The sequence below is a fragment of the Electrophorus electricus genome, chromosome 15 (genome assembly GCF_013358815.1).
Source record: "Electrophorus electricus isolate fEleEle1 chromosome 15, fEleEle1.pri, whole genome shotgun sequence".
NCBI lineage: Eukaryota > Metazoa > Chordata > Actinopteri > Gymnotiformes > Gymnotidae > Electrophorus > Electrophorus electricus.
In genome coordinates this window covers 6,915,988-6,941,282 of record NC_049549.1, presented here as the reverse complement: position 1 = coordinate 6,941,282, position 25,295 = coordinate 6,915,988, and the positions used below count along the sequence as shown (strand labels likewise).

Here is a 25,295-nt window from a genome sequence, read left to right as displayed (position 1 = left end):
CTCCTCATCACTCCACAGCACTCCTCATCACTCTTCAACACTCCATAGCACACCACAGCCCTCCTCAGCACTTCTCTTCAATGTGCCATGGTGTTCTTCAGCGTACCAGCCTTGACTCTACCTCTGCTCCACCATGGAGTAGTACCATGGAGTGCAGTGCTACTTTCCTTTCTGTGGCAGGGCTCCGGGCCCCACGCCCACTGCAGGGCCCATCCACACTGAAACACAGCTTCTCTAGGCTGTGCTACTGTGGTGCGATTTAGATGGGATTTTACTGAGAAGACGAGTATTGTTCTTCTCAGTTTTTTTCTTGTGTTGTCTGTTGGTTGTGATGCACCTTGTTTCATTAGCTCACTGCTTGTGTTGGTAAATCTTAATTTTGATTCATGCTGGGTTCTGATCGGCAGTGCAATGTGTAGGTGTGTAAAATGTGTTGCTTTATGATCAGTGCTGAATTAAAACATCAATTGCTGCATTACATTTAAGCTAACACTTTATGGAACAAAGTGGCATATTACACTTTTTAAAATATTATAGTATTTATCAGTAATATTTCTAAATAAAATACTATTAACAACAACAACTACTACTACTACTACTACTGATTTAAAAACTTTATAGTAATATTACTGATAACCTATGTTTAGAATGTTGAATGACAGTTTGATGAAACTTGTATGTACCTGAGTTGAGCGTGAAAGAGACAAACAGAATATCGAAACATGCATTCTGACCTTCTAAACATGGATTACATGTCCTGAAATTGAGCAGAAAATAATTGTGGGTTAAAAATCTTCAGCATGGTTTTCCCCAGAGCTGACCTGTAGAGAAGACTATCTGGAAATGATCTGTTGGTTCACGTACTATAACAGCTTGTTCGCACATCTCTGTTATCTTTATTCAGGAAACAATTCTGGTTTCATATGAGCTGCCCAACAGCAGTGAGGTAACTACAACAAAGCTCCCTGAACTTGTATTCATGTAGGTATTGAGGTTTGTTTATTTACCTCAACCCATATGTGAATGAATTTGAATTTCAGGTGGCCTAGAATTTCAGGTAGCTTGAAGCCTGGGACACAGTGTGTTGTGAATGTTACATTTCTATAGAGAGCCAGATAAAGCTTGAATAGTAGCTAGTGACTCTAACCAGTGTGAAATAAATGGAAAAATGTTATTTGCATCTGGGCTGCTGAGGCCCTCCGTTTTTGAGGGTTGAATGATGTGGCTGATTATTCCCCACTATTTCACTCTTCACCATCACCACTCTTCACTTTAAGAGTGAAATGTTGTGGGAAGCAGATGGCTGTGTGGTGCTCTGGGCATCTGCTTCTCATCTCATCTCCCTTCACTGGTATGATAGCTGGAGTAACACCTTTATTTTATGTTTTAAAATTCATGGTCTTACAAAAGGCTGCAGGTGATGTGTACCTTTTTATTTACTTTGTTCGATGGTAGGCTGGTAAGAGTGTCAGTGGCCAACAGCTTGGTAGGTGTCTGGGGCAGACGTGCCCTATTGTGGAGGCCGTGGTGGATGGAGACATCTGGGCCTGCAGCTTGTCGGCCGACTGGGCCTCCACATGATCTGCAGGAGTGGTTGCGGGGTCTCTGGCCTTCTCAGGGTCACTGCCGGCGCTCGTGCGCATGCTACTGGTGCACATGTACTAAGGCAGCTCGTGTTTTTGGTGGTGCCCGATCTTTCCACCAGATGACCCGGGGAGGCGGGGCTATCTTAAAGGGCCTGTGTGCAGTGAGGAGAAAATGGGCATTTTTGTTTCAACTGAGTAACTGTCCATGTGGGACTCAACTTCTTGACAACTTTCTTTTTTGTTCTCTCACTAGCTTGCGCACGCGTGCCCTGACCTCCTAACCCCCACCCTGCTCCGGCCCTGGTAACCTGGTAATAAGAGGAAAAGGAGGATGTGGGATGGGACCCTGAATTTCTTGTGCGTATTTTTGTCCTTTGACAAACTGGGGAAAATAATAGTCACTGTTGGATTGTGATTGATTGATTGTTGTTTGCTTATGTCTCTTAAGCATGGGACTATTGGATGAAAGCTTGCTCATTCGCTGCATGGAGTGAGAGAGGAAATTTCTGCTGATCCTCACTGTGGTCTCGCTCAGGGCACACTGTCCTCATTAATCTCACCGCCTACCCCATGTCCATGTTTAACAGAGTCTCCACTTGAAACCTTATTAGAACAGACTGTAAAAGTTCTCCAGATGATCCACACCTGTGGGCTTTTGAGGCCCTCATCAGCGATTTACTGTGGGTGTTTCTTTGCTTTCAGTGTGGCTATTTTTGTGCTTTAAATAGTTGCAAAAGATGCTCATTTTCTCCTGAACTCCCGCATTGGCAAGGCCCGCATGTTTGGAACAGCCTGGCTCTTTTCTCTGGTTCCTACCTGTATCTGTTTCCATGGAGATTGTTGTTTATTCTGCTGTGTATAAGGAGCTCCTAAAGAATGAATGAATGAATGAATGAATGAATGAATGAATGAATGAATGAATTGTTAATGGGGGAAGTATTTCTGCCCATGTTGGCTGTCCTCGGTGGAGAGCCATCCAGATCCCCTCTCTGTCCTCTCAGGTCTACCCCAGCCTTTACTTTTATTAACCACAGTACAGTCTTTCCCCTCTGATGACCTCACTGACAGCTGGTTATGAGATTTTTCAAACTATTAGGCCAAGCTGAATCAGAATCAGGCAGGAGAATTACTAGCTTATTGTCACCCTATTAAAACTGTTTTAGTGCACACATGCACATATGCATACTGTTCATTTACTGAAGCCGACACTCTTCAGGAGAAGGTGTGTGAGTGCATGCTTGTGTGGGGTAGTTGGTGCACGTGCATTGTATTGTAGGTGGTGATGATGTGAGTGTGTGTGTATGTTTCTTGCACTTTTAGGAGCAAGCCTGTTTCCTCTCCTGCCTCTCAAATGCAGGTTAAGCACTCACACCTGGAGTGCAGAAGTCGCAGTGGCTTTTCCTGTTCTCTGTTTCAGTGGTGCACAGGCTGCCATGTTGCCGCAGAAGGAATGGAGCACAGGCTACCATGGTGCTGCTGCAGGGCTTTCCAGCTCAGCATTTTCCTGTTTGTGTCAAATGAGTTTCCATCACATCAAGACCACCTGGCTCCAAAGTGTATTGCAGCAGTTCACTCAGTGGTGAGCTCCCTGCAGAGCAGCGTCTGCAAACTGCCTGCCCTCCGTAATCACAGGGACTCTGGACTGCACTAAAGCTGCATAGCTCCAAGGGCTACACTCAACATTTTGAATGCGTAGGTTATTCATTTTCTAAGTTGCTGATCAAATCTAAGTTTGGTATTCAGAAGCTTCTTTTAACTGCAATACATTTCGTCTGCCAATGCATTCATAATGTGACATCGGCAGAGGGGGAGCAAGATCCGAATACAGGAAACAAATGCTGCTATTTTCTATAGCAGGATGAAGGAATTGACAAAGAGTGCAATGGCGAGCTGGCTGAATATAATAAAACAAAGCTAACTGCCTGTGCTAAGGCTCAGCAAAACAGCAGCAGTCCTTGGGGCGTCTCGCTGAACGCAGGAGGCAAGCGATGCACAGTACTGGATGAGTGTACCTGTGGGCTTGAAATAAGGAGAGAAATTAAAGAAACAAACTAGGCATAGGTGCACATGGTTAATAATCAGTTGACTGGGAGCGGGGCGCGCGTGTGTGTGTGTGCGCGCGTCAGGCAGGATGCACAGTGACAGGTAATTGTAGAAAATGGACTATGCTATTGCATCATAAATTCATACTGTACATGTAGAATTCCACTTAGTTGTTTGGGCAAATATAAAATTCTAATCAGACAACAAAAATGGTATACAAAAGATGCAAGATAATATTGCAGCTATAAACAGTGAATCTCTGATTTTATTTTATTTTTTTATTTTTTTATTTTTTTAAATCTGAATTTCTGAATATTTCATTTTTACCTCCAGTAGAGAAATATTCATGGATATTCAAAGCCTTTGTGCTATTTGCGATAGTGCTAATTCCACTGATAGCACTTTTCCACTGGCATGGTGACAGTGCTGGTGCCATTCTTGAGTGATTCTACGCTTTTCCACTGCCAAAAATAACAAAGTTTCTTAGAACCAATGAACCTGTGACGCAAATGGCTGAAGGGTGGAATCTGATGTCACCATGTAAATTTGTAAAAATTGCTGTAAAATCACTTTTCAGTGATTTACAACCAAAAACACAAGAGCCACAGCAAAAACAGCAGCAATGAATCACCAGTGGTCCGAGTCAAGGTTTTCAGAGACAGTTAGATATGCCCTCACAGGGAATGAACCCATCCAGATACGTAAATGTATTAGGGAATGAACTCATCCAGATATGTAATTGTTGGGCTTACAAACCACTGGAAATGTGGGTCTGTTCTTTAAAAGGTTTGCTAGTTCACAAGAACCGCAACCAGCTCCAACGTCAGTACCGACATCTTGCTGGAAAAGTGGTATCAGTTGCAGAAAACTCTTTAAAGATGTATATGAAACAGACAGTGGTGGTTTTAGAAAAGGAGTTTTGAATGAGTCGGGATTGTGCCGTGTGGAACCTCAGAATGCCTTTAGACTGTGGGAGCTGTCCTGTGTTGCTAACTGGCAGTGTGTGGGGAAAGTAGAGCTGGTGGGCTGCTCTGCTCTCTGCTTGCAGGATCAGCTACGTGGCACTCGCACGCTGCTCAGCCACTCTGCTGCTTTTTACTGCCATCTGGCCCTCAGCCCAGTCCTGGCCACATGCTGAGATGAGAAGCTTTCCCCCCTCCACCCTTTCTCCCTCACTCTCTCTCTTCCTCCCTTCCGCTCCCTCCCTCTCTCACTGTCCTTTTCTCTCTCTCTCTGTTTCCTGTGCTGTAGCTACTGTGAAAAGTGGGCTGAGTATTTGGACTCATCCCTCAGACACTTTATTGCCTGAGCGTTCTTCTCTCCAGAGTGTTCCTCTGAGTTCTCTTGGGTCTTGCCATCCCAAAGGGACTTTTGGAGTGCTCTTTCCTTCTGTACTTTTATTCCACTCTTCTTTCATCCCTGGTGTTTTTTCGCTGAGCTTTGGGAAATGGCTCCAAACTTTAAACTTGGCTGGGCAGCACTGTTTTCATTCAGAAATGGGGCTGGGAATCCAAAACTTTGCAAATGTCAAATAAATAAATCTGAAATTTTCTCTGCCCTCCTCCCTGTGCCAGGGTTCCTCACAGTTAATGAACATGTAAACGTGTATACAGTGTTTTAACTGTATTTGTCTATATATCAAATGCCTAAAGCCAATAGAAATATTTGTAATTGTAGTGATGCAGTGTTACACGTGTTCTGCTTAGAGGTAAAAAAACCAAACACTGTATCCAAGTGTTGTTACTTCAAAATAATAATTACTCAAGTAGAAGTAGTAATTAAATTATTACAAAGAGAAAGTTAAAGCAAGTTAGTAACAGTGAGTTAAAAGTAAGCAAGTTACTTAATCAAATGTCATTTAATAAAACCAAGCAAAAAAAAATTTTTTTTTTTTTTTTTTTTGGTTTCATAAACTAAAGTAAGTGGACCTCATAGTTAGGTTTGGTTATTGCCAGTAACTTCACAATATGATGTGTATCACAGTATGGGCATCACAGTACAATATTATACCTAACAATTCTGTTTTACAAACAAGTTTACAGTAAATATTACCAAATCTTCTAGTAGTGGTAGCATTTATTAATAATAATTCATGAATATAATTTTAATTGTAATTTAAATGAATAACAAATAAAGACCAATAACATGGCCAGGGGGGCACAATAAATGTATAATTCCAATATAGAGAAAGAAATAAAGAATTCCTGAATAGAGAGAACTATTTCCCGCTGACAGGAAAGGATTTAACTGAATATTATTAGACATTACTAATGAAACACTTGCGATTATAAATTAAATGATGATTTCCCTCCTACATTTACCCAAATGTCAGCTTTATATTCTGAAGGGGCTTTTCATGTTTTTTCCTACATAAATGCACATCTTTCTTTTCTTTGAAGTGCCACCTTCTGGATGTTTTAAAATACTTAAACTTGAATCAGTTTCACACTGGTAAATAAAAGAAATGTTCATCGGTATCAGCATAGCTGTGACTGAATCGATTCAGTCACAGCTGTGAACACAATGTTTTTAAAATAATTTTTTATTGTTATTATAGATTTTCTGTTACAGGGCATTAAATGTGGCAGAGCAATACATTTTACAATAAGTATATATTACATATTCATAAATAAAGCTGTTATTACACTTAATATGTTGAAATATTCTGGAGCTCTTTCCCAAGGTTACTTGACAATGGACCAATTAGACTGGCTGGATAGATAATTAGGATACCTGTTGCCAAACAATTCTATCTGAAGGTGGAAACAAATATAAAATCAGTAATCTTAAATGTTTCCTGCTGTTCTAAAAATTTTCTTTTGGAAGAATGTCACAGCGTGGAGCATGCACTGGATGCCATGACTTCACTTGCTGCATTTGCTACTTCTATTGCTTGTAATCTAGTTATCTTGTATATAGCTAGCTAGCTAGCCATTGTTGTTTGCAGCAGAATATTTTGATGTCGCTTTATTTTCACATTAATTAATATACATTTGGAGACGGCACTGATGTTGTGCTACTAAAGATGTCGCTAATTTTTACTTTCCCAGGCCGGAAATCTTGCTCGTTTTCTGTTCGTTATGTTCGGACTACTTCCTGTTATCCAGTTGGCCTACTTACTGAACCAAAGCAGTGTTGCTCAGTCATCTTGAGAGATCTCAGTAGCCCTTCCACCTTTCAAAGTGTAGGTCATTAGGAGGGAGTTGAATGAAATGCACATTGAATTAAAATTGTTTAAAAATCTAATAGGAGGAATATAGCAAAATAAAGGTACATTTCTTACATTGGAAGTGTACACGTGTGTGTATAAAGTACCCTCTAAAACCACTTTTATGTAACGGAGGAAATGTAGCACATACTAGTACCATCCTCTGGCTGTCTATGATGTCTTAGTGGTCATTCAACAGTGGCACATGCATTAAACATGTACAGTTGTATTTCTTCAGCAGAAACAAAGCCTCACTATAAAGCAACCGAATATTGGATCTTAATTTAGAGGCTAATTATAGCAAAGGCAGTTTTTGCCTTCCTGCCAAAGTGGTTCCGCCAGCCCAAGTTGCTGCTCTCAGCTTCCTTTGCAACAGTGCACAGTACACATTCTGTCCCCATTTAATAGCACCCATTCTTTCATTCTCGGATAACATCAGAGTGGGGTGAGACGCAAGTGGCTCTGCACATATGTAACGTAACCCCAACCCCCCAATGCTATGTAGGCTGCATTGGCAGCCATGTTTGTAGAAGCAATGAGTGGATGTGCGCCATTGGCTCAGCTGCAGCAATCTGGCCATGGCTGCCAGCTCCAGGGTCCCCCCCCCCCCCCACCCTGTGCAGAGCTCCCAGGCACACATTTGACTGCTCTGTTACTCAGATGTGCTCAAGATGACAAAGATGACAGATAGTTAGCAAGAAGCACTTTAGCACTATAACATCCATCTGCATCAGCTTACCATTAGCCATTATTGGGAGACAGACAAGAACTGTGCTGGCTCTGCGTACATCAACGCACTACCCCACTCTGGGCTGCTCTGGGTGGATGAATGCAAGGTCCTACTCTGGGCTGCTCTGGGTGGATGAATGCATGTTCTTGTTCTTGGTTGCTCTGTGTGGATGAATGCAAGGTCCTACTCTGGGCTGCTCTGTTTGGATGAATGCATGTTCTTGTTCTTGGTTGCTCTGTGTGGATGAATGCATGTTCTTGTTCTTGGTTGCTCTGTGTGGATGAATGCATGTTCTTGTTCTTGGTTGCTCTGTGTGGATGAATGCATGTTCTTGTTCTTGGTTGCTCTGTGTGGATGAATGCAAGGTCCTACTCTGGGCTGCTCTGTGTGGATGAATGCAAGGTCCTACTCTGGGCTGCTCTGTGTGGATGAATGCATGGTCCTACTCTGGGCTGCTCTGTGTGGATGAAGGAAAGGTCCTACTCTGGGCTGCTGTGTTTGGATGAATGCATGTTCTTGGTCTTGGCTGCTCTGGGATGATGAAAGCATGGTCCTGCTCCGGACTGCTCTGGGTGGATGAATGCATGTTCTTGTTCTTGGCTGCTCTGGGTGGATGAATGCATGGTCCTGCTCTGGGCTGCAAGGTCCTACACTGGTTTGGCTCTTCTCATCTTTCCTGCAGCCCATATGCCAGAATGCTACTTTGTGAGATCTTTGGTTATGTTTATGTAGATCGCAAGTAGTGTAAAAGGCTGTGTCTGGAAGGGAACTGGACATCCTGGGATGAGGACTGAACTTTTGAACTGGTACCAGCTGTTGTGTGGTCAGGAGGACAGACAGAGACATGCATGCACACACGCGCATGTGCGCGCGCGCACACACACACACACACACACACACACACCCACCCACCAAAGAGAAAATATCTCCTTTCACTGCAGTTTTACCCCCTCCTCTCCCCTCAAATCTATTTCTCTTGGTCTGGACACTCTGTTGGAAAAATGGAATACATCCTTTGTGTGTTTCTGTTTTTAAAGTGATTGCTTAGCTGAGATGGGCTTTGTCCCTATGCACTCCTCTCTTCAAAGGCCCCAGCCTGCTTTCTCACTCAATACTCTGCTCCTTCCAGCGGGTGGGCTGTGTTTTAACACCTCTTAAGGGTGGAGTTAATGTATAAGATGTGTTTTGGCAATGTTTTCGTGGTGATGGTTTGAGTGAATTGTTGTAATGTTTGCCAGCTACAGTACTCCTGTGGGTAAATTTCATGCACACTTGTCTAGTTACACTATTTGTGAGGTTGCTATAAACATCTTTAGCTTGTGAGCATAATTTTGTTATTATACACTCAAAAAAGATTAAACCCTTTCCAAACTACGTTTCTTTTTCTTTCGACAAGCAGGAATAATTTGGGCTTCCTCTCAAATGGAGTACTTGGTGGTAATGAAGTGAAAAAACTCTTGCCTTTAAGTAGAATGCTGATGCTGTCATCGGAACAGGGTCGGGTTCAGACACGCTGGCTCAGGTGTAATGGCTCAGGTGTGCACGAGGAGCAGCAGAGAGACCACACGGTACCTCGGCAGCAGTTGTGTGCACCAGGAGCACCTCTGTCACTGGTACAGCAGCATGAAGGCTCCACCTCTGTGTGCCCCAGGACTGCACACTGCAGCTTCGTCGTGTTTAAAAATGATTGCATGTGAACATCAGTGGGCATCTGCTGAGCCAGTGGGTTGCTGCCTCTGAGATTTTTTAAATAAGTGAACATTAGCCTGTTAGTCAGCACCTTGCAGCAAGAATCCATTTTCCATACTTATATTTGTAATACGTCTCTGCTAAAAAAAAAAAAAATAAAAAAAATAAAAAAAGTTAAAAAAACTAAAATAGTATAACATTTTAACCACTTTCCTCTGTGTACTACTAAATTTGTCTAGGTGTCCTGACCCTGAAAATTGTAGCCTCTACAATTTGTAGCCAACTGTACTTCTATCTTAAAGCATGCAGTTCTGCCTCATGAGCTCACTATCTCAGCCTAATGTAGTAATGAGCAGTACTGAGGGATGGGTCTCACCTAATATACTAGGGTACATTACAATGCAGTGCAGTGCTGTGGGTTGTGTTTTTTACCCCTACAGTGTACAGTGCACCTGGCTGAACTGAACTTTTCAGATCAGATCCAATCATTAGACAAAGCAAATCTGCATATCAGAAATCAACATCAAAGATTTATTTATATAGTGCTTTTTACAACAGATGTTCTCACAAAGCAGTTTTACAAATGTCCAAGTCCAACCCCCAGTGAACAAAAAAAGCGCGACAATGGCAAGGAAAAACTCCCTAGAACATGAGGAAGAACCCTTGAGAGGAACCAAGACTCAAAGGGAGCCCAAACTCCTCTGGCTGACTGGCCAGCCCATAATAACAATTTTAAGAGAAAAATAAAGAAATAACAAAATGAGAAAATAAGCAATTAATGTGTAGTACAATTTCCTAGAGGTCTTGGTCTTGTCCCGATGGTGTGCACGTGTCCCAAACCCATCCTGCAAGAGAACGTCCATTAAAGGCAGTGGAGAAGTAGTTGGCTGGGTTGGCGGTGTGGTGGGCTACAGCAGGGGGCATCAGGGGGTGGTGGGAGTAGCCACGGCAGCTGAGACGGGTTGAGGCTCAGTAACATCGTGACATCAGGGGTATGTGTACCTCAGCAGAAAGAGAAAATAGATTAATAGATTATGCATATTCCTGGGTTCTGAGATCTCCATATTTTGGAGAAAGTATGCTCGTCTGTATACTCCATTTTATTCATTCGTTTCTATTCCCTCTGTGATCTGAGACTACACAAACTGTTTGTTTTGAGGTGAAGTGCCTCTCAAAGCCCACGACCCTGAGTGGTGGCTGTTATCTCAGGCAGGGCAGAGTACGTGTTTGATTAGTGCTGGTTTACAGTTCAGAAACTGCAGGCTGGGCTGGGTCTGTGCTCAGGCCTTGGGTACCCCTGTACCCTGCAGAGCTTTGACCAGAGGGGCCTTGTCTTTGAGAATGAGGTCTGCTGCTTCTTCACCCTGCCCTCTCCTACTCTACCCTATCTTACCCTGCCTTACATACTATACCCAACCCTACCTTATACCGTATCCTACTCTGCATCACTCTGGGTAAAAAGCTTCTGACAAGCTGCAGGGTTTTAAGTCATTGAGGCCTGTTGGGGCATGACAGAGAGGAGATTTTTTTTTTCATAATGAGAGAGAAAGATGGAGAGATGGAGGAAAAAAGGGGCAAAGAGGGAGGTAGAGGGACGATGTCAGGAATGGGAGAAGTGGAGAGGAGATTTAGCTGCAGCAGGCCTCTCGGCCGTGTGTCATGCCATTATTCCAATTACAGGGAGCAGAGCCCACTTGGCTGTTTCCCAGCAGCGCTGGTGACCACGCAAAGTGGTGCAACACTCGCTCCCTCACGCATTTGCTCACACACACACTTGCTCATTCCTTCAACGTTACTGAAGAAAACGCTTCACCTTACAAATAGTGGGCTGGTATTGATGACTAGGTGGAAGTCGCATGCTGTTGTGTGGGGCAATGGTCCTCACTTGCTGTTCAGGGTGAATTAAGCCTTTTAAATGTGTTCCAAAAAGACACAAAGACAGTGCTTATAGGTGCTTGGTAACACCCACCCCCCTCCCCAACCCACATTTTCTTCTGTTACTCCAGGTACATTATGCAGGCATTTGGTGAAGCACGGCTGGCAGTCTGAACCCAATGAACTCGTCTGCACCGACTCTGACTCACTGACTGCAACCATTTATTTCCACCCACCCCACAGAAACCTAATTTGCCATATCACTTTGTGTACTCCCTCTCTATCTCTCTATCTCTCTCTCCCTCCCCCTTCTGTCTGTGTGTCTGTCTCTCTCTCTCTCAGCTGAACTGGTCTACTGTTTGATCTCAGCAAAGGAGCATTCCAGCCAATCCCACTGCATAAAGGTGTGCCCTTCTTGGCCAACCTCTGTGAACAGCCATTGTGCAGGCAAAGCTGGAGAATGAGAGAAGTGTGTGAGCATGTTTCCCAGCCCTCGGGCCTCTCTCCTCCCCACAGCAGCTCAGGTTTAGCCACGCCTCCCATCCTCCACCACCATGCCTGTGTTCCTGCCCTCACGTGTGGGCTGGGTGTGCAGGGCCACATCTGAGTCAGCTCGGCGCTCCACGCGCCGATGTCCATCACACTGCCATGCCTCTGCCCAGAGGCATCTGCTCCAAGCATGTTTGGCAAGATTTGACCCCAGCTGGCATAGTTTGGTCATACAGTTTAGTCTTCAGTCTTTTATAGGAGTGTGTCCATGAGGACAGCTCCTTCAGTCAACAGGGCTTTTTTTCTTGATGTTGCCGAGACAGAATAATAACTGTTATTGCTGTTAAAAGTGTGTGTGTGTGTGTGTGTGTGTGTGTGTGTGTGAGAACACACTGGCAAAAAGTGTAGTGTTCAGCACTGGTTTGTTTGTTTTTTATTTTATTTAAAATGCTTAGACCTTCCTTCTGGAAACCTTGTATTACTGATTTTGGTTTTATCCGTTCTTGATTATATTTATTTATTTATTTATTTATTTATTTATTAGACTTCTCTGAAATGTTCTCTTATATTTAAAACAGGCAGAAGAAGGCTAATGTGTCTGAATGATGTCATCTTTGACCTCCTAGCCTGAACCTTTTATCCAGTGTCAGTTTGACCTGGAAACAAGGTCACACTTGAAAAGATGACATTTTAAAAGATGCAGTTGCCCAGGGAGATGGCTGTTGCCATGGTGCAGTTTCTTAGCCCTTGGAAAATGTTGAACATCAGCCCTTGTCATTGCTGTGGACATGCTGGATACAGACAGATCTGCCTCAAGAGTGGATATAGGGTGTTTTTGTGTGTGTGTGTGCGTGCACGCGTGTGCGTGTGTGCGTATGCTAGGAAATTCCTAACACATCTCAGTTTTCAGCTAGTGCATAAACATGCACAAATAGCTTTGCATGGAAATGGGGCATTTATAATCAATCAGGATCACATTTTTCTCCCTACAGTTGCAATGTTTTTGCTGGTGCTTTACCTATTTGTACATCCAAAAAAGAACTGTCAATGGTTTTACCTTTAGGAGGGTTTGCATCCCTGTGCAGCATGTTGAACATTTTAGGCTTAAACTATGTTACTAAAAGCAGTGATTTTTGTCCTGAGTGATCGAGCAGTCTTCTGTAGAGTCTTCTGTGAGTATTCTGTCATACGTCTGGTATTTACACAGCTGACAGACATTGCCAGACACAGCTTGTCAGTTTCAGATAATAACTGCAGGTGCCATGTTGCTCTGCTTGTTCAGTTCTCTGTTCTCAGCCTTTATTCAGCATTATGTAGACACGTATGTCTGCAAAGCAAGGGGATCATCTGCTCTCCTGCCTGCATTATCAGTAGAGTGGTGAGAAATTCAATATCTCGTATTCCCTGTAAATGTCTCACACACTCTCTCCTTCCTCCTCCTTTCATTTTCTCCTCACCTTCATCCCATATGTATTTCTCTGTGGCCAGAAGCATCTGGATCGATGCCTCAAAGAGTCGTAGACGTGCCCGAAGTGTACCTCCCCCTTGCTGTGCCTGGCCAATCACAGAGTACCTGTGATCTGAGGCTTGGAAAGTTCTTTGGCCTATGATGAATTATCAAATTAAAGCTGTCCCACTTCCACACTGCCATTAGAGCTAGAGATGATGTGATTTGTTTGGGCTTTGCTGAGCCTCTTGCTTTAAGCTTTGTGTTGCTCATGTGCTATAGATAAATGCTAATATGACATTTTATATGAAGATTATGAAGATTATATGAAGATTTATATGAAGATTAACACCCATGGTGTGTTATTTGGTAGCGAAGCCTTGCTGAGGGCTATGTGCTGGACTTCTACTCCCAGAGACTGTGTGTGGTGGTGTGTTGGCTTGACTCCTGTTGGAACAGGACATGCAATATTATTCATTCCTTAAGGGTGAGTTCTATAGAGGAGAGAAACCTCTTAATTGGTTCTTTGTGTGTGTTGGTGCTGTCTGGGTCAGATGGGTTTGTGGTTAAGCAGTGCTAATAAGCAGATGTCAGACAATTCTGACAACTGTCCCTGTCTGCGGCTAGTTGAGTGCATACCCTGAGCTCCAGATCACTGCAGTCTTTCTCCTGGCCACACCCCTTTCTTCTTTCCTCTGTATATAAGCAGACTATAGGGTTACTGGCTGTGGGTGCATGGCATCATATACGTTTCTGTGGTTCTCTTTCTCCTTCTTCGTTCTCCTGTTGTTCAGACGTGCCCTTGTTTCTATCCTTTGTCCTTCGCTGCTTTGGCATTAAGCTCATTTCCGCTGCCAATGGTGGCACTGACCGGTCGAGGGGGTTGTTGGGTGATAATAGTCCTGTGATTCTCAGCAGAGTGCTTTGTGTAGTGTGCTGCTGTGGGGTATTCTGACTCTTGAACAGTTGCTCTCTAGCTCCTCATCTCTGTAGATTCTGCTTCTGCCTGGCTCGGCTGCCTATATGGTACCTTTCCACATCTAATTCAGCTGCTTCCAACTGACAGTGAGTTTGACAGTATCATAGGAGCTCATTGGCAGTATAAAACACACCCACTGTTAGACTGGCGTGGCCATGCAAACAGCTGTGCTTGTCTGACAGCTTTTTAAAATAAAGCTAGTCAGCTCTGACCATACCACCTCTCATAGCCTCTGACTGCCGATTGGTTTCTATGACTTTTATTTTATTTTTTTTCTCCCTCTCGCCACGTTTGGGGTGACGTTTTGCAAGAAATAGGAGCAGGTTGGCAGAGGACTGTGGTCTCATAGCAGGAAATGTGAACGTGAAGCCTCTCACGCCAGCGCTCGGGACATTTGGGGTGCGGTATGTGCTCTGCCTCTCTGCAGCTGAAGCCCAGCTCGGTGCATGAAGAGCAGTGGACAGATGTTTTGCAGGCCTTAGATGTCGGCACCCCGAGTCTAGTGTTTGCATTCCTGGCTGTGGGCCTGAGTCCTAACAGTCCTTGGATCCTGTCAGCAGGCCCGCGTCTCCCAGAAAACTCCCTTTGTCTGGCTGGAGGGAGGGGGAGCATTAGGGCGGTATGGGAAGGCTGTCTTGAGGGCGGCGTGAGAACGTTCTGTGTTGTGCTCTCTGTCCAGCTTCACCAGTCATCTGAGTCTTCCCTTCTGCCCTTCCCTGTGCCAGCTGTACCCACGTGGGCTAACACGTGTGACAGGAAGTGCCGGATGGGAGAGGGAATGAAGGGGAGGTCTGGAGGGTGGGAAAGAGAGAGCGAGTGAAGCTTTTCACTGGCCAAGCTCCTCAGGATTTAATTATGCTGTGTGATATTTAATGCATAAATAAGAGAGTGAACTGCGTGTTTACACTGTCTGGCAGCACTATGAGCTCTCACTAGGATGTAACATTGACACGCACATGTGCCCTCACACATCTCATAAACGCACACACGCTGTAAGCAGTAGACACATTCATGCATGCACCTAGATGCCTGTGAGAAGTAAACAGATACAAACCCAAAGTCAGCAGTCACATACACACAGGGTATGCCGCATGCCTCTGTTGACTTGTGTGCTCCGTGGCTGTAGTGCACTCTGACACTAGTTGCTCTGCAACTGTGGTTGTGTGGTGCATTCTGCAACTGTGGTGATGTGGTGCACTCTGTAGCTGTGGTGCTGTAGCATGCTCTGTGGCTGTGGTGCATTCTGCAGCTGTGGTGCTGTGGTGCGCTCTGTAGCTGTGGTGCTGTAGCATGCTCTGTGGCTGTGGTGCATTCTGCAGCTGTGGTGCTGTGGTGTGCTCTGTAGCTGTGGTGCTGTAGCATGCTCTGTGGCTGTGGTGTGCTCTGTGGCTGTTGCGCGTGCTGCGTCTATGGTGCACACTACTGCTGTGATCCACTGTAGGGTGCTCCTAACACCTGCAGGTCCCCGTCTCTGCACAAGGTTAGGGTTAGACATTTCATACGCGTTCATTTTTTACATTTTTTATTTAATTTTATTTTTCTAGTTTTTATAGCTGGACCATATGGGTGTTCACTGGTTTGTCTGACTTGGTTCATGTATCAATAAAACAGGCTTGTACTGAATACAAACAAATGAAATCAAACAAACCAGCTTTATTTTATAGTAGTCAAAAATAAGGGTGGGCGATTCAAACTAAAATTCATATCGCTGTATTTTCCACTATCCAGCCAGTAATAATATAGTACTACGATGTGGTGGTGGTGGTGGTGGTGTAGTCACTAAAAAAGAACTTGACTTTAATACTTCTTAAATCAGAAGGCCAAATCATGAGTGAGTAAATTGCAGAAGAAAATCATGTTCTTCTTTATTGTGCAAATGGAAGTATACACTTGAGGTATAAATATGTGAGCATGAAACATAAACTGGTATATTAAATTAACTCTCTTAAAGCAACTAAAGCACATAAGAATAAAAAACCTGTTATATTTTAATGTTTTAATTACTGTACCTAAAATGTGTGTGAAATAAATTATTTGGATGGAATTATTTTTTTAGACATATGTACATAAAGTAATTTCACCAAAACACCTCTATAATGTTTATGATCAATTTACATGGGACATTTCAGTGTAAATTACAAAGATGGGAGTGGGTACTCAGTTAACACATTGCCATCAAACAAAAAAAGGTATGTGTATTATGTAGTTTTCCCTGGTCACAAGTACAAAACACACAATCTTGCACAGAGTATTAAATAAACAGTATCTATCTCGCTATAATTATCCAGAAGCATGTTCACTACAAAATGTTGATATCATCTAATAAACCTGCTTATAGTAAAAATAACTTGCGTTAGGTCTGAAAAGGCCTTTGGCAAGTAACTGCTAAAGTATGTAATGCAAATAAATGCTTCTTTGAGGTTTACATGTCTGAGAAAATCATGAAAACTAAATTCTACAGTATATTAGTCATTTTGTAGTAGATAAAGGGTGTATTTGCTGATGCAGTCTGTAAAAATAACTGACATGGCAGATTCAAACTGGAGTAAGGTCAGTAAGAAACATGAGTAAGAATTACGTTATCTCACTTTCCCATCTGCCATCCACTGTTACTGGAGTTAACTATTGCATGCACTCTTGTCACGTCATATTGTAACAATGTAATTTTAAAGTGATGAAGAAATTGCTTGCATTTCTACCTTTTTAGCTGATAGTGTGTTAACAATACAGTGCATTAAAAATACTGTACAGTTGTGGCCAAAAGTTTCGAGACTGACACAAATACCCTCTTATTTGGAGTTCCTCTAGCCTGCAGAAATATATACTTGATTATAGCTAGCTACCCTACATTATATATAGTCATGGCCAAAATTTTTGAGACTGACACACATTTTGGTTTTCACTGGTTTTTTTTTTTGTTTTTTTTTTAGCTCCTTTTGTCAGATGTTTATATGGTATAGTGAAGTACAATTGTGAGCATTTCATAAGGTGTCTTTTTTTTTTATTTTATTTATTTTTTTTTTATTGACAAATACATCCAGTTTAAGCAAAGACTTACATTTAAAGTGTTGACCCTACTTTTTTACGACTTCTGCAATTCACCTTGGCATGCTGGATATCAGCATCTGGGCAAAATCTTGACTGATGGCAATTTATCAGTGCTTCGAGTTGATCAGAGTTTCTGCATTTTTGTTTATCCACCCTCTTTTTGAGGATTGAACACAGGTTCTCAATGGGATTGAGATCTTGGGAGTTTCCTGGCCATGGACCCAAAATGTCAATGTTTCATTCACCAAACCATTTGGTTATCACTTTTGCCTTGTGACATGGTGCTCTGTCATGCTGGAAAAAGCATTGTTCAGCACCAAATTGCTCCTCTATCATTGGGAGAAGTTGCTCTTGGAGGATGTTTTGATACCATTCCTCATTCATGGCAGTGTTCTTAGGCAAGATTTTGAGCAAACCCACTCCCTTGGATGAGAAGCAACCCCACCGAAGAATGGTCTCAGGATGGCTCAATGTTGGCATGACACAGGACTCGTGGTAACACTCACCTTTTCTTCTCCAGACAATCATTTGTCCCAATCAGATGTCCCAAACAGTGTGAAGGGGGCTTCATCAGAGAAAATAACTTTACCCCATTCCTCTGCAGTCTAATCCCTATACTTCCTGAACAATGTCAATCTGTCCTTGATGTTTTTCTTGGGAGAGAAGTGACTTCTTTGCTGCCCTTCTTGACACCAAGCCATCCTCCGAAAGCCTTCGCCTCATGGTGCGTGCAGATGCACTCACACCTGCCATCTCCCATTCCTGAGCAAGCTCTGCACCGGTGGTGACCCGATCCCGTAGCTGCATCCTATTTAGGAGATGGTTCCGGCGCATGCCTGACTTTCTTGGGTGCCCTGAAGCTGTTATTGATTGATTGATAAATAAATGGTTGATTTTAGGTGCTCTTACAAGCAGCAATGTCCTTGTCTGTGAAGTCCTTTTGATACAATACAATTACTTTGGAGGTAGTCACAGTGGAAGTAAAGACTATCTTGGGCCATTTACTGTAGTAGACTACAGTCTACTAAGGTCATTGCATACCTACAGATCCAAGCATCAGTTTCAAATGGACCTACAATGTCCATAGCCATCTTTCTGCAATGGTCTATCCGGAAGTGGCATAGGCTGAAGCAGGGTGTGGCTTCATCCATTTTATCGTTCACCTGGCATCAAGAACTGATTGCATCATTTACCAGTGCATCCATTTTCGGCAACCAGTAGAGTTCACAAAGCTGCTGTTAGTGAGTACAATACTTTGATGATTCCAGTGAGCTATCGATACAATGAGAGAATGATGAGCAATATGCACAATCAAGCAGGATCCATGGAATATGACACACAAGAAGTTCACAACAAGTTCCAGTCGAAGCCTGTAATAAGGCAACAAGTCAGGATCCAGACCCTTAGGTGAAGGTCAACCTCACACAATTTGTGCATGCACCTTGGTCTGCTTGGGCATTTGGCACAAGCAGAATCCATGTTGGTAGTTGATGGTGTCTTGGAAACAGTGGAGAGAAGAGCAACCACTCCTGATTCAGCCTCATCAGCAGATGTAGGAATATCAGGCAAGGGCAGTTGAGACAGAAAGTCAACTATAGCATTCTGGGAGCTTGGACATCATAATTTAAATGATAGGAAGTGAGCAGACCACCTAGCATCACAAATACCAGCACAAGCAATACCCTTAGTAGTCAGTAGGGTTGTCAGTGCTTGATGGTCAGTTTTTAAGGTGAAGCAGTAAGTGCGCCACCTCTCCAAAGCCCATACATGGGCAGAGGCTTCTTTCTCTACTACAGAGTATTTCCACTCCGTAGCAGAGATTTTAAGAGGTGCATAGTCGTTTATGGGCTTGATGTAGGGAGACATGTCTATTCCATGGATGATAACATCATCTATGTAATGCTCTACCGTTGGCAAATCAGCCAGAATGGTGGACGGCATTTTTTGAAAGGCACCAGGGGCAGACACTAATCCATAAGATCGTGACTTTCCTTGTAAAAGGGTACTTGGTAATAGGCACTGGCCTAGTGACACCCCTCAGAAAAGAAAGCAGTTCATCCATATGGAGTAAGGGAAAAGAGTCCACAATCATGGCCTTATGGGGCTGGTGTAGGTCTACACACATATGTATTCTGCCCGATTTCCTTGATGGGAGACACCCACGCAGAGTCCATCAATCTGTTCTATAACACCAGCAGCCAACAGTCGATTCAGCTCCTCTGTTATGGCATTTCTAACAGAGAATGGAAACTGGTGCAGCATTTGCCATACCAGATTTACTGTCTCATTATTTTCATACGGTTATTTTCATAACAAAGTTGGGAGGCAGAATGCCAGCCACAGGAATGTAAATTTGGAGAATGTCCAAAGCCTGGCTGTGGATATGCATTAGCAAAATGTTGCTAAAATGACAATTCTGCTTGGCAAAACTCCCAGATGATTTGGTGTTGTCAACCATATTTACCAATACAAGGCTGTGAACTCAAACTGAGACTTCTGCTGTACATTTAATTTTGTCTGGTGCCTCTGTTTGTCTGTTTTGGAATTGCACACTTTACACAGATGTAATGTTAACATCAGAGGAAATGGCTACTGACCAGTAGTTGCCTCAATCTGAGTAGCATTGTCACTGCTTCATCCATTGTAAGATCCGGTTCTAGTAACAGCCTCTCATCCTTTCGGGGCTTATAGGCATGTTCTAGCATCTAATCCTGAATCATCAGCATGATCACCAGAGTGGCAGGTCACTACAAGGTCACACAAAGCAGCCACATAATATACCTCTGTTTCTTGTGGTCCCCAAGTCCTTTTAAGAAAACTATGGTCAGTACAACATTAGCTTTGCGTGGGCAGGACTGGTAAAGGTAAACTTGCAACTGCTGTTTCTGCTGTATCACCCACATTATTCACAGTATGGCGAAATCATGGCACTGCATCATAACAGTAGATCCAGCCCTACACTTTCATTATTTTTTTTATTTATTTTTTTTTTTACGTTAAATGGCAGCCCATTCTCATGATTAGCAGGACATGGGTGATGGTGGCAAACTGTGTGGCATAAAGAAACTTTCTGCAAATCATCATCTGGAGAGAAGGTTGTGAGACAGAGGCTGAAGGCTGTAGCGCCTTCTTGATGATCCTGCCGGTACCGTGTCCATGGCAGGCTGAAGAGATGGCTACTTCAAACTTGGTGTGCTCAACTCTGTCCAATCTTGGTGTATCTCTAAACAGTGTAAACATGTTGGTCCTTACACACACCTACAGGTGGAGTACCAGATGTGGCTGGACAAGTCCTTCTGCACAGAATATTTGGACCCCTGGTGTGTGTGTGGGTGGGTGGGTGTGTGTGTGTGGCTGAACTGCATCCAGCTGGGTGATGTTAGTGTTGTGCAATCGTGAATTGCAGCTGGCCCTCTCCTTTTTGCCAGCAGGAAACAGGAAATTGAGGGTGTGCATGACCAATTTTTTATTTCTTTATTTTGTTCACAGTGGCAGATGAGTCACCACAGCGCTAGAATCACAGTAATAGTGTGTGTCTGTGTGTTTGAGACCATTATGAACTGATCCTTTTTGCTGTCTTGTGACAGCATCCTCTCTCTGACCTATGAGATACCATGACTTCATAGCAAGAAGTATAATATACAGTGCGATCAGTGTTTTACATATTGCAGTTTGTCGGACAGGCAGTCCACTGAAGACTCTGTTTTTCTGTTCTTGTTTATTAATGGATTGCGAGAGACGGATGCTTTTCTAACCTGATGGAAACAACTATGAAATTTAAGAACAAATTGAAACAGAATGAGGCAACCTGTTCATACCAACTAGAGGCCAGTGATGATTGTATGTTTCTGTCTGTATGCGCCTGTCTCGGGGTGGGACTGGGTGTGGGTGAGGACCGATCTTGAGATCTCAAGATCTTTCAGTTTGTAGGGTGGTGGTAGTGCTGGCATTTCGTATGTGGGATGGCACTCTGAGCTGCTCTGTAAATTCAGAACACTTTTCTTCTGATGCACGCGCACACACACACACACACACACACACACAGCAGACATCACTACATATTTCTTCCAATCTGTTTCTGATTCTTAATGCCAATCAAAGAATGAAAAGGGACTGGAAAATAATGCAGTAATGAAAGGCCAGAAACCACTGGGGGACTCTCAGATTTATGTGCCTTTGGAATGGACTCGGAAACCCAAATTATTTTCTGCTTGTTTTTATTTTGTACTTGTACACTCTACTCTATTCTGCTCTGCTCTACTCCCCTCTGCTTCCCACCCATCCTCCCAATTTTCTGAACAAGCCTTCGATTGTTATACTTAGTCCTTGAAGGAATCTCTGTTTAGCTTTTTATCATCTTTTGGAATCGACACCTTTATTACTCAGACAGGAGAGCTGGGCACCTCATGCATCCTGCAGCGTGAGGAAGCTGTCCGGCACAGTCTCCAGAGAGCTCTCGCATGCTCACAAATGGGCCCTGTGTCTGCATGAACACAGCTGTGTCTCCATCTCACAGATGTGCAGCCTCTGGGGCTTAGCCCTGGTGGGGAGGCTGTGTGCTGCCGTCAGCGGTGCCGGCTCATCCGGGCTGGAGCTCCAGTGGAGCAAGCTGTGGAGTGACTCCTCCATTGCTATCCCTGCCCAGCCACTCGAGCTCCCATTCCAGCGCTCTCTCACTCTTGCTTCTCTGGCTTTTCACGCTTTTATACTGTGCGTGTGTGTGTCTCAACTTTGAAAGTATGGCTTAGTGATTCTTGAAATGTCATTAATTACTTTAGGTTTATGGTTACATCTCTGTGTGTGGCCAGTGGTGGGTTGGACTTGCACTCTGTCTCTTTGTCTCTTTGTCTCCCCGCTCTCAGTGATCCAATCTTACAGTTTTTCACTTGTTTGAACCCGGGATCATCAACCTTCCTTTGCTATGGTAGTAAGTTCTCACTTCTCCACACTGTCTTGATTTTTGTGTGTGTGTGTGTGTGTGTGTGTGTGTGTGTGTGTGTGTGTGTGTGTGTGTGTGTGTGTGTGTGTGTGTGTGTGTGTGTGTGTGTGTGTGTGAGAGAGAGAGAGAGAGAGAGAGAGACAGAGAGAGAGAGAGAGACAAGTGAAGAAGTGTTGCATTTGATGATGTGTTTGTGTGAAGACTGAGAAATGGACCTCAAGGACTATGGGTGTAAAGGCAACCTGGCCATGGGACTGTAACATTGTCTGCTTGTGCTGCTGACGGGGCAGTGTCCAGCAGGATGGTACCTGCAGCCGGGCTGGACTTAGGCACTTCATTGCTTAGGTGCACATTGTGGGCTTGGCTGTAAGCACCTGCTCATGCTTGGACTGAAAGAAATGGACATTGTCATACTGTCAGATTGTCCAGAGAGCTAGGTCATGTGTTTGACCCAGCTGTGTTTTGACATGGAAGAATATTGTTTGGTAACACTTAATTCAGACTAGATAGATGGCATCTGCAAGCTGTCAGCTGTGCCTTTCCAGGTCTGAACTTTCAAGATTAGTGGACCCTGGAAGTCTTTCTTCTTGGAAGCAGATCACTGGGTTTTAAGTGGTTTTAAGGGAAGGTAGATTTGCGGATACCTCCAGCCAAAAGCATCATATGGAATCCACGTTGAAGTCAGACACACAAACTCTATATGTGCAAAGAGGAGGACATTGGGTGGTCAACTGCAGATCCACACTTTGCTCTTCACAGACCTAAAGCACATATTTATCCCATTAGAAGGAGGCTTTGCTTTTGCTTATTTTGTAAGTTGAAGGAAATGCTTGAGCACTTTTATTTGTCTTGTACTGGGCATAGAGTAATATGTAGATTGCTAAGCGCATCGTGTGGGAGGGGTTTGCAAAGTTGGTGAAAGGAATTACATTTAGCTTCAGGCCTAAATGTGAAGCTACTCAGATAGTAAGGATGCCTGTGGTGAATTTTTCATTAGGCGAGGAAAAACTTACTAACCAGGTGCCAAGAAAAATCTCAATGCGAGGGAAAGGGTCACTGGATCCCAACACCAATCCAAATGGGGACAAGCACGGGCTGGCAGAGAGTCCTCAGGTCTTGGGACATTGAGGCATTGTATGTGCTTTTGTCTGAGAGGACAAGAGTTTATAGTACTGCAAAAGATGGCTTAATTATTTAGGCATTAATATTCATAATGCCCTTTTGATGGCAAACTTTAAAACAAAAAGAAATGTTATTAAACTTGTAGGCATTATTGTGGTAATAAGTATTTTAAAGTCTAAGGTTTGTCTTCTGTTTGGTATTTACAGGTTTTCTTAAGGTGGTAACAAATTGCGGTGGTTTGGTTTTCAAAAAATGGGACAGTATAGCCTTATACATAAATACATAACCAATTTAATTACTTACAGGACCAGTAACAGTTGCCTTCAGAGCGCATATAGCCAGATAATCTTATTCCTCTCCATTCAGCTGCTCCTTAATAAAATAAAATGTAAAAAATGTATTTGATAATTTTTATTTCATGCTGATAGAAAAAATGAATCAGTTGCCATAAAAATTCACATCATTTTAACAAAGCAGATGTGAAATTCACATGTGGAAATTTAGTCTTAATAGTCCAATACAGATTTTCATGCAAACTCCAAGGAGACTTTTGTCATGTTGATGTACACGGGCAAAACAGACACGCTAAAAAAGGGGCCCATCCAACAGAATATCTCTATAAGCTGTGTTTGGGCATTTTGGCTTCTTGATAAGGCACCCTACGTGAGATCACATTGAGGGTAAACTTTATGTATCCTCTTTGGCCATACACTTTGATGAAGCAGCTAGACACACCTACGGAGAAGCCGTCTGACCAATGGTTGTGTGCAGGTCATGTACATGATCAATTAACTGTGGCATGCAAGAAGGCGGGACCTATAGAGAATGGTCAAAGGAATGCAAAAACAGCTGCACAGTGTATGGTGATTGTAGAAAGCAAATGTCAGCATGAAAGGCGAGCCAAATCCTGGGCATTTTAGAAATCCAATCCGGACACATTTTTTAGGTACATGTCTAGGTACATGTGTAGGGAAAAAGATGATATATAGTCACCATACAAATATATAACCTCGAAATTAACAAAAGAATGCCAGTAATGTTACTTAATAGGAGCAAAACAGTTACATCATACAATATTTACATTTGTTCATCATTCTGAATTGTGGCAATATTGTTGAGTCTATGCTAAACAACAGCACCTGCAGAGATGTACTCTCATATTTTCTCTCTCCACACACACACACACACACACACACACACACACACACTCTCTCACCCTCTCTCTCCCCCACCAGTAGGAAGCATGTGTCTGAGAGGACTGGGATCATGGGGCCAGGCTGGGAGTGAGCCTGGGCCTCTCGTTGTCTTGGACAGATGGCTTGCAGGCGGAGCAGAGACTGTGTTAACCCTCACCATGCTCTCAGCTGGCTGGGGTAGGAGGACATGGACAGCCCCTAGCAGGGGAATCCTACCTCCCCCCTCTAACTGCTATTCTGACCTGCTGCTCTCCTATCTGGGGAGGTGGATGCCTTCTACCGGTCCCACCTCATGCACAGTCATTCCCACACATTTCCTGTGTGTGTGTGTGTGTGTGTGTGTGTGTGTGTGTGTGTGTGTGTGTGTGTGGTGCAATAAAGTGGTTGCTGGTAAGACTATTTAAGGTGATGGAAATGAATCATTATAGCATAACTTAGGAACTTCCAGGCTTGTGTTCTTGACTGCTTGGTTCAGGTGTGTTGTGGATGCTGAGAATAAAAGTCTGGCTCATTTGGGGCTCCCTAATGCTGCCCTAGCAAGCCTCTTTCAGGTTACCAAGTTACGCTGCATTCTGTGAGCTGACACACGCATACAAACACTATCTCTCTGTCTCTCTCTACAGAAGGGCAGTCCAGGAAGTCCTCCATGAATGTACGTCACAATGATGATGACCGATCAGATCCCGCTGGAGCTGTCACCACCGTTGCTGAGTAGAGAGGTGGCCATGATGCCTCCCATGGTCAACGGGGATGGAGCACAGCAGGTGTGTGGGTGTGGGACTCTCTAGAGGGGGGAGGGTGTGGGGGTGTGGGTCCCCCTGGGGGGGGAGGGTGTGGGTCTCCCTGTGGTGGTGGGGGGTGGTTTCTGTGTGTGGGTCTGTTGGGGGGGGGGGGCACTTTGCACATGTGTGTGGGTCTCTGTGTGTGTGAGAGAGAGAGAGACT

The 25,295-nt window shown here is 43.7% G+C and overlaps 1 protein-coding gene across 2 annotated transcripts in view; it reads left to right on the top strand.

Moving 5' to 3' along the window:
• fndc3ba (fibronectin type III domain containing 3Ba) overlaps window positions 1-25,295 on the top strand; it is a 97,907-nt gene that overhangs the window by 5,278 nt on the left and 67,334 nt on the right. Inside the window, exons 2-3 of one of the 2 annotated variants that reach the window (XM_027008532.2) lie at window positions 1,840-1,943; window positions 24,975-25,115. In XM_027008532.2, the coding sequence (XP_026864333.2) occupies window positions 25,002-25,115 (114 nt within the window). In that variant the 5' untranslated portion in view covers window positions 1,840-1,943; window positions 24,975-25,001. The remainder of the gene's footprint in view (window positions 1-1,839; window positions 1,944-24,974; window positions 25,116-25,295) is intronic. The other variant, XM_027008531.2, reaches the window with a different exon arrangement.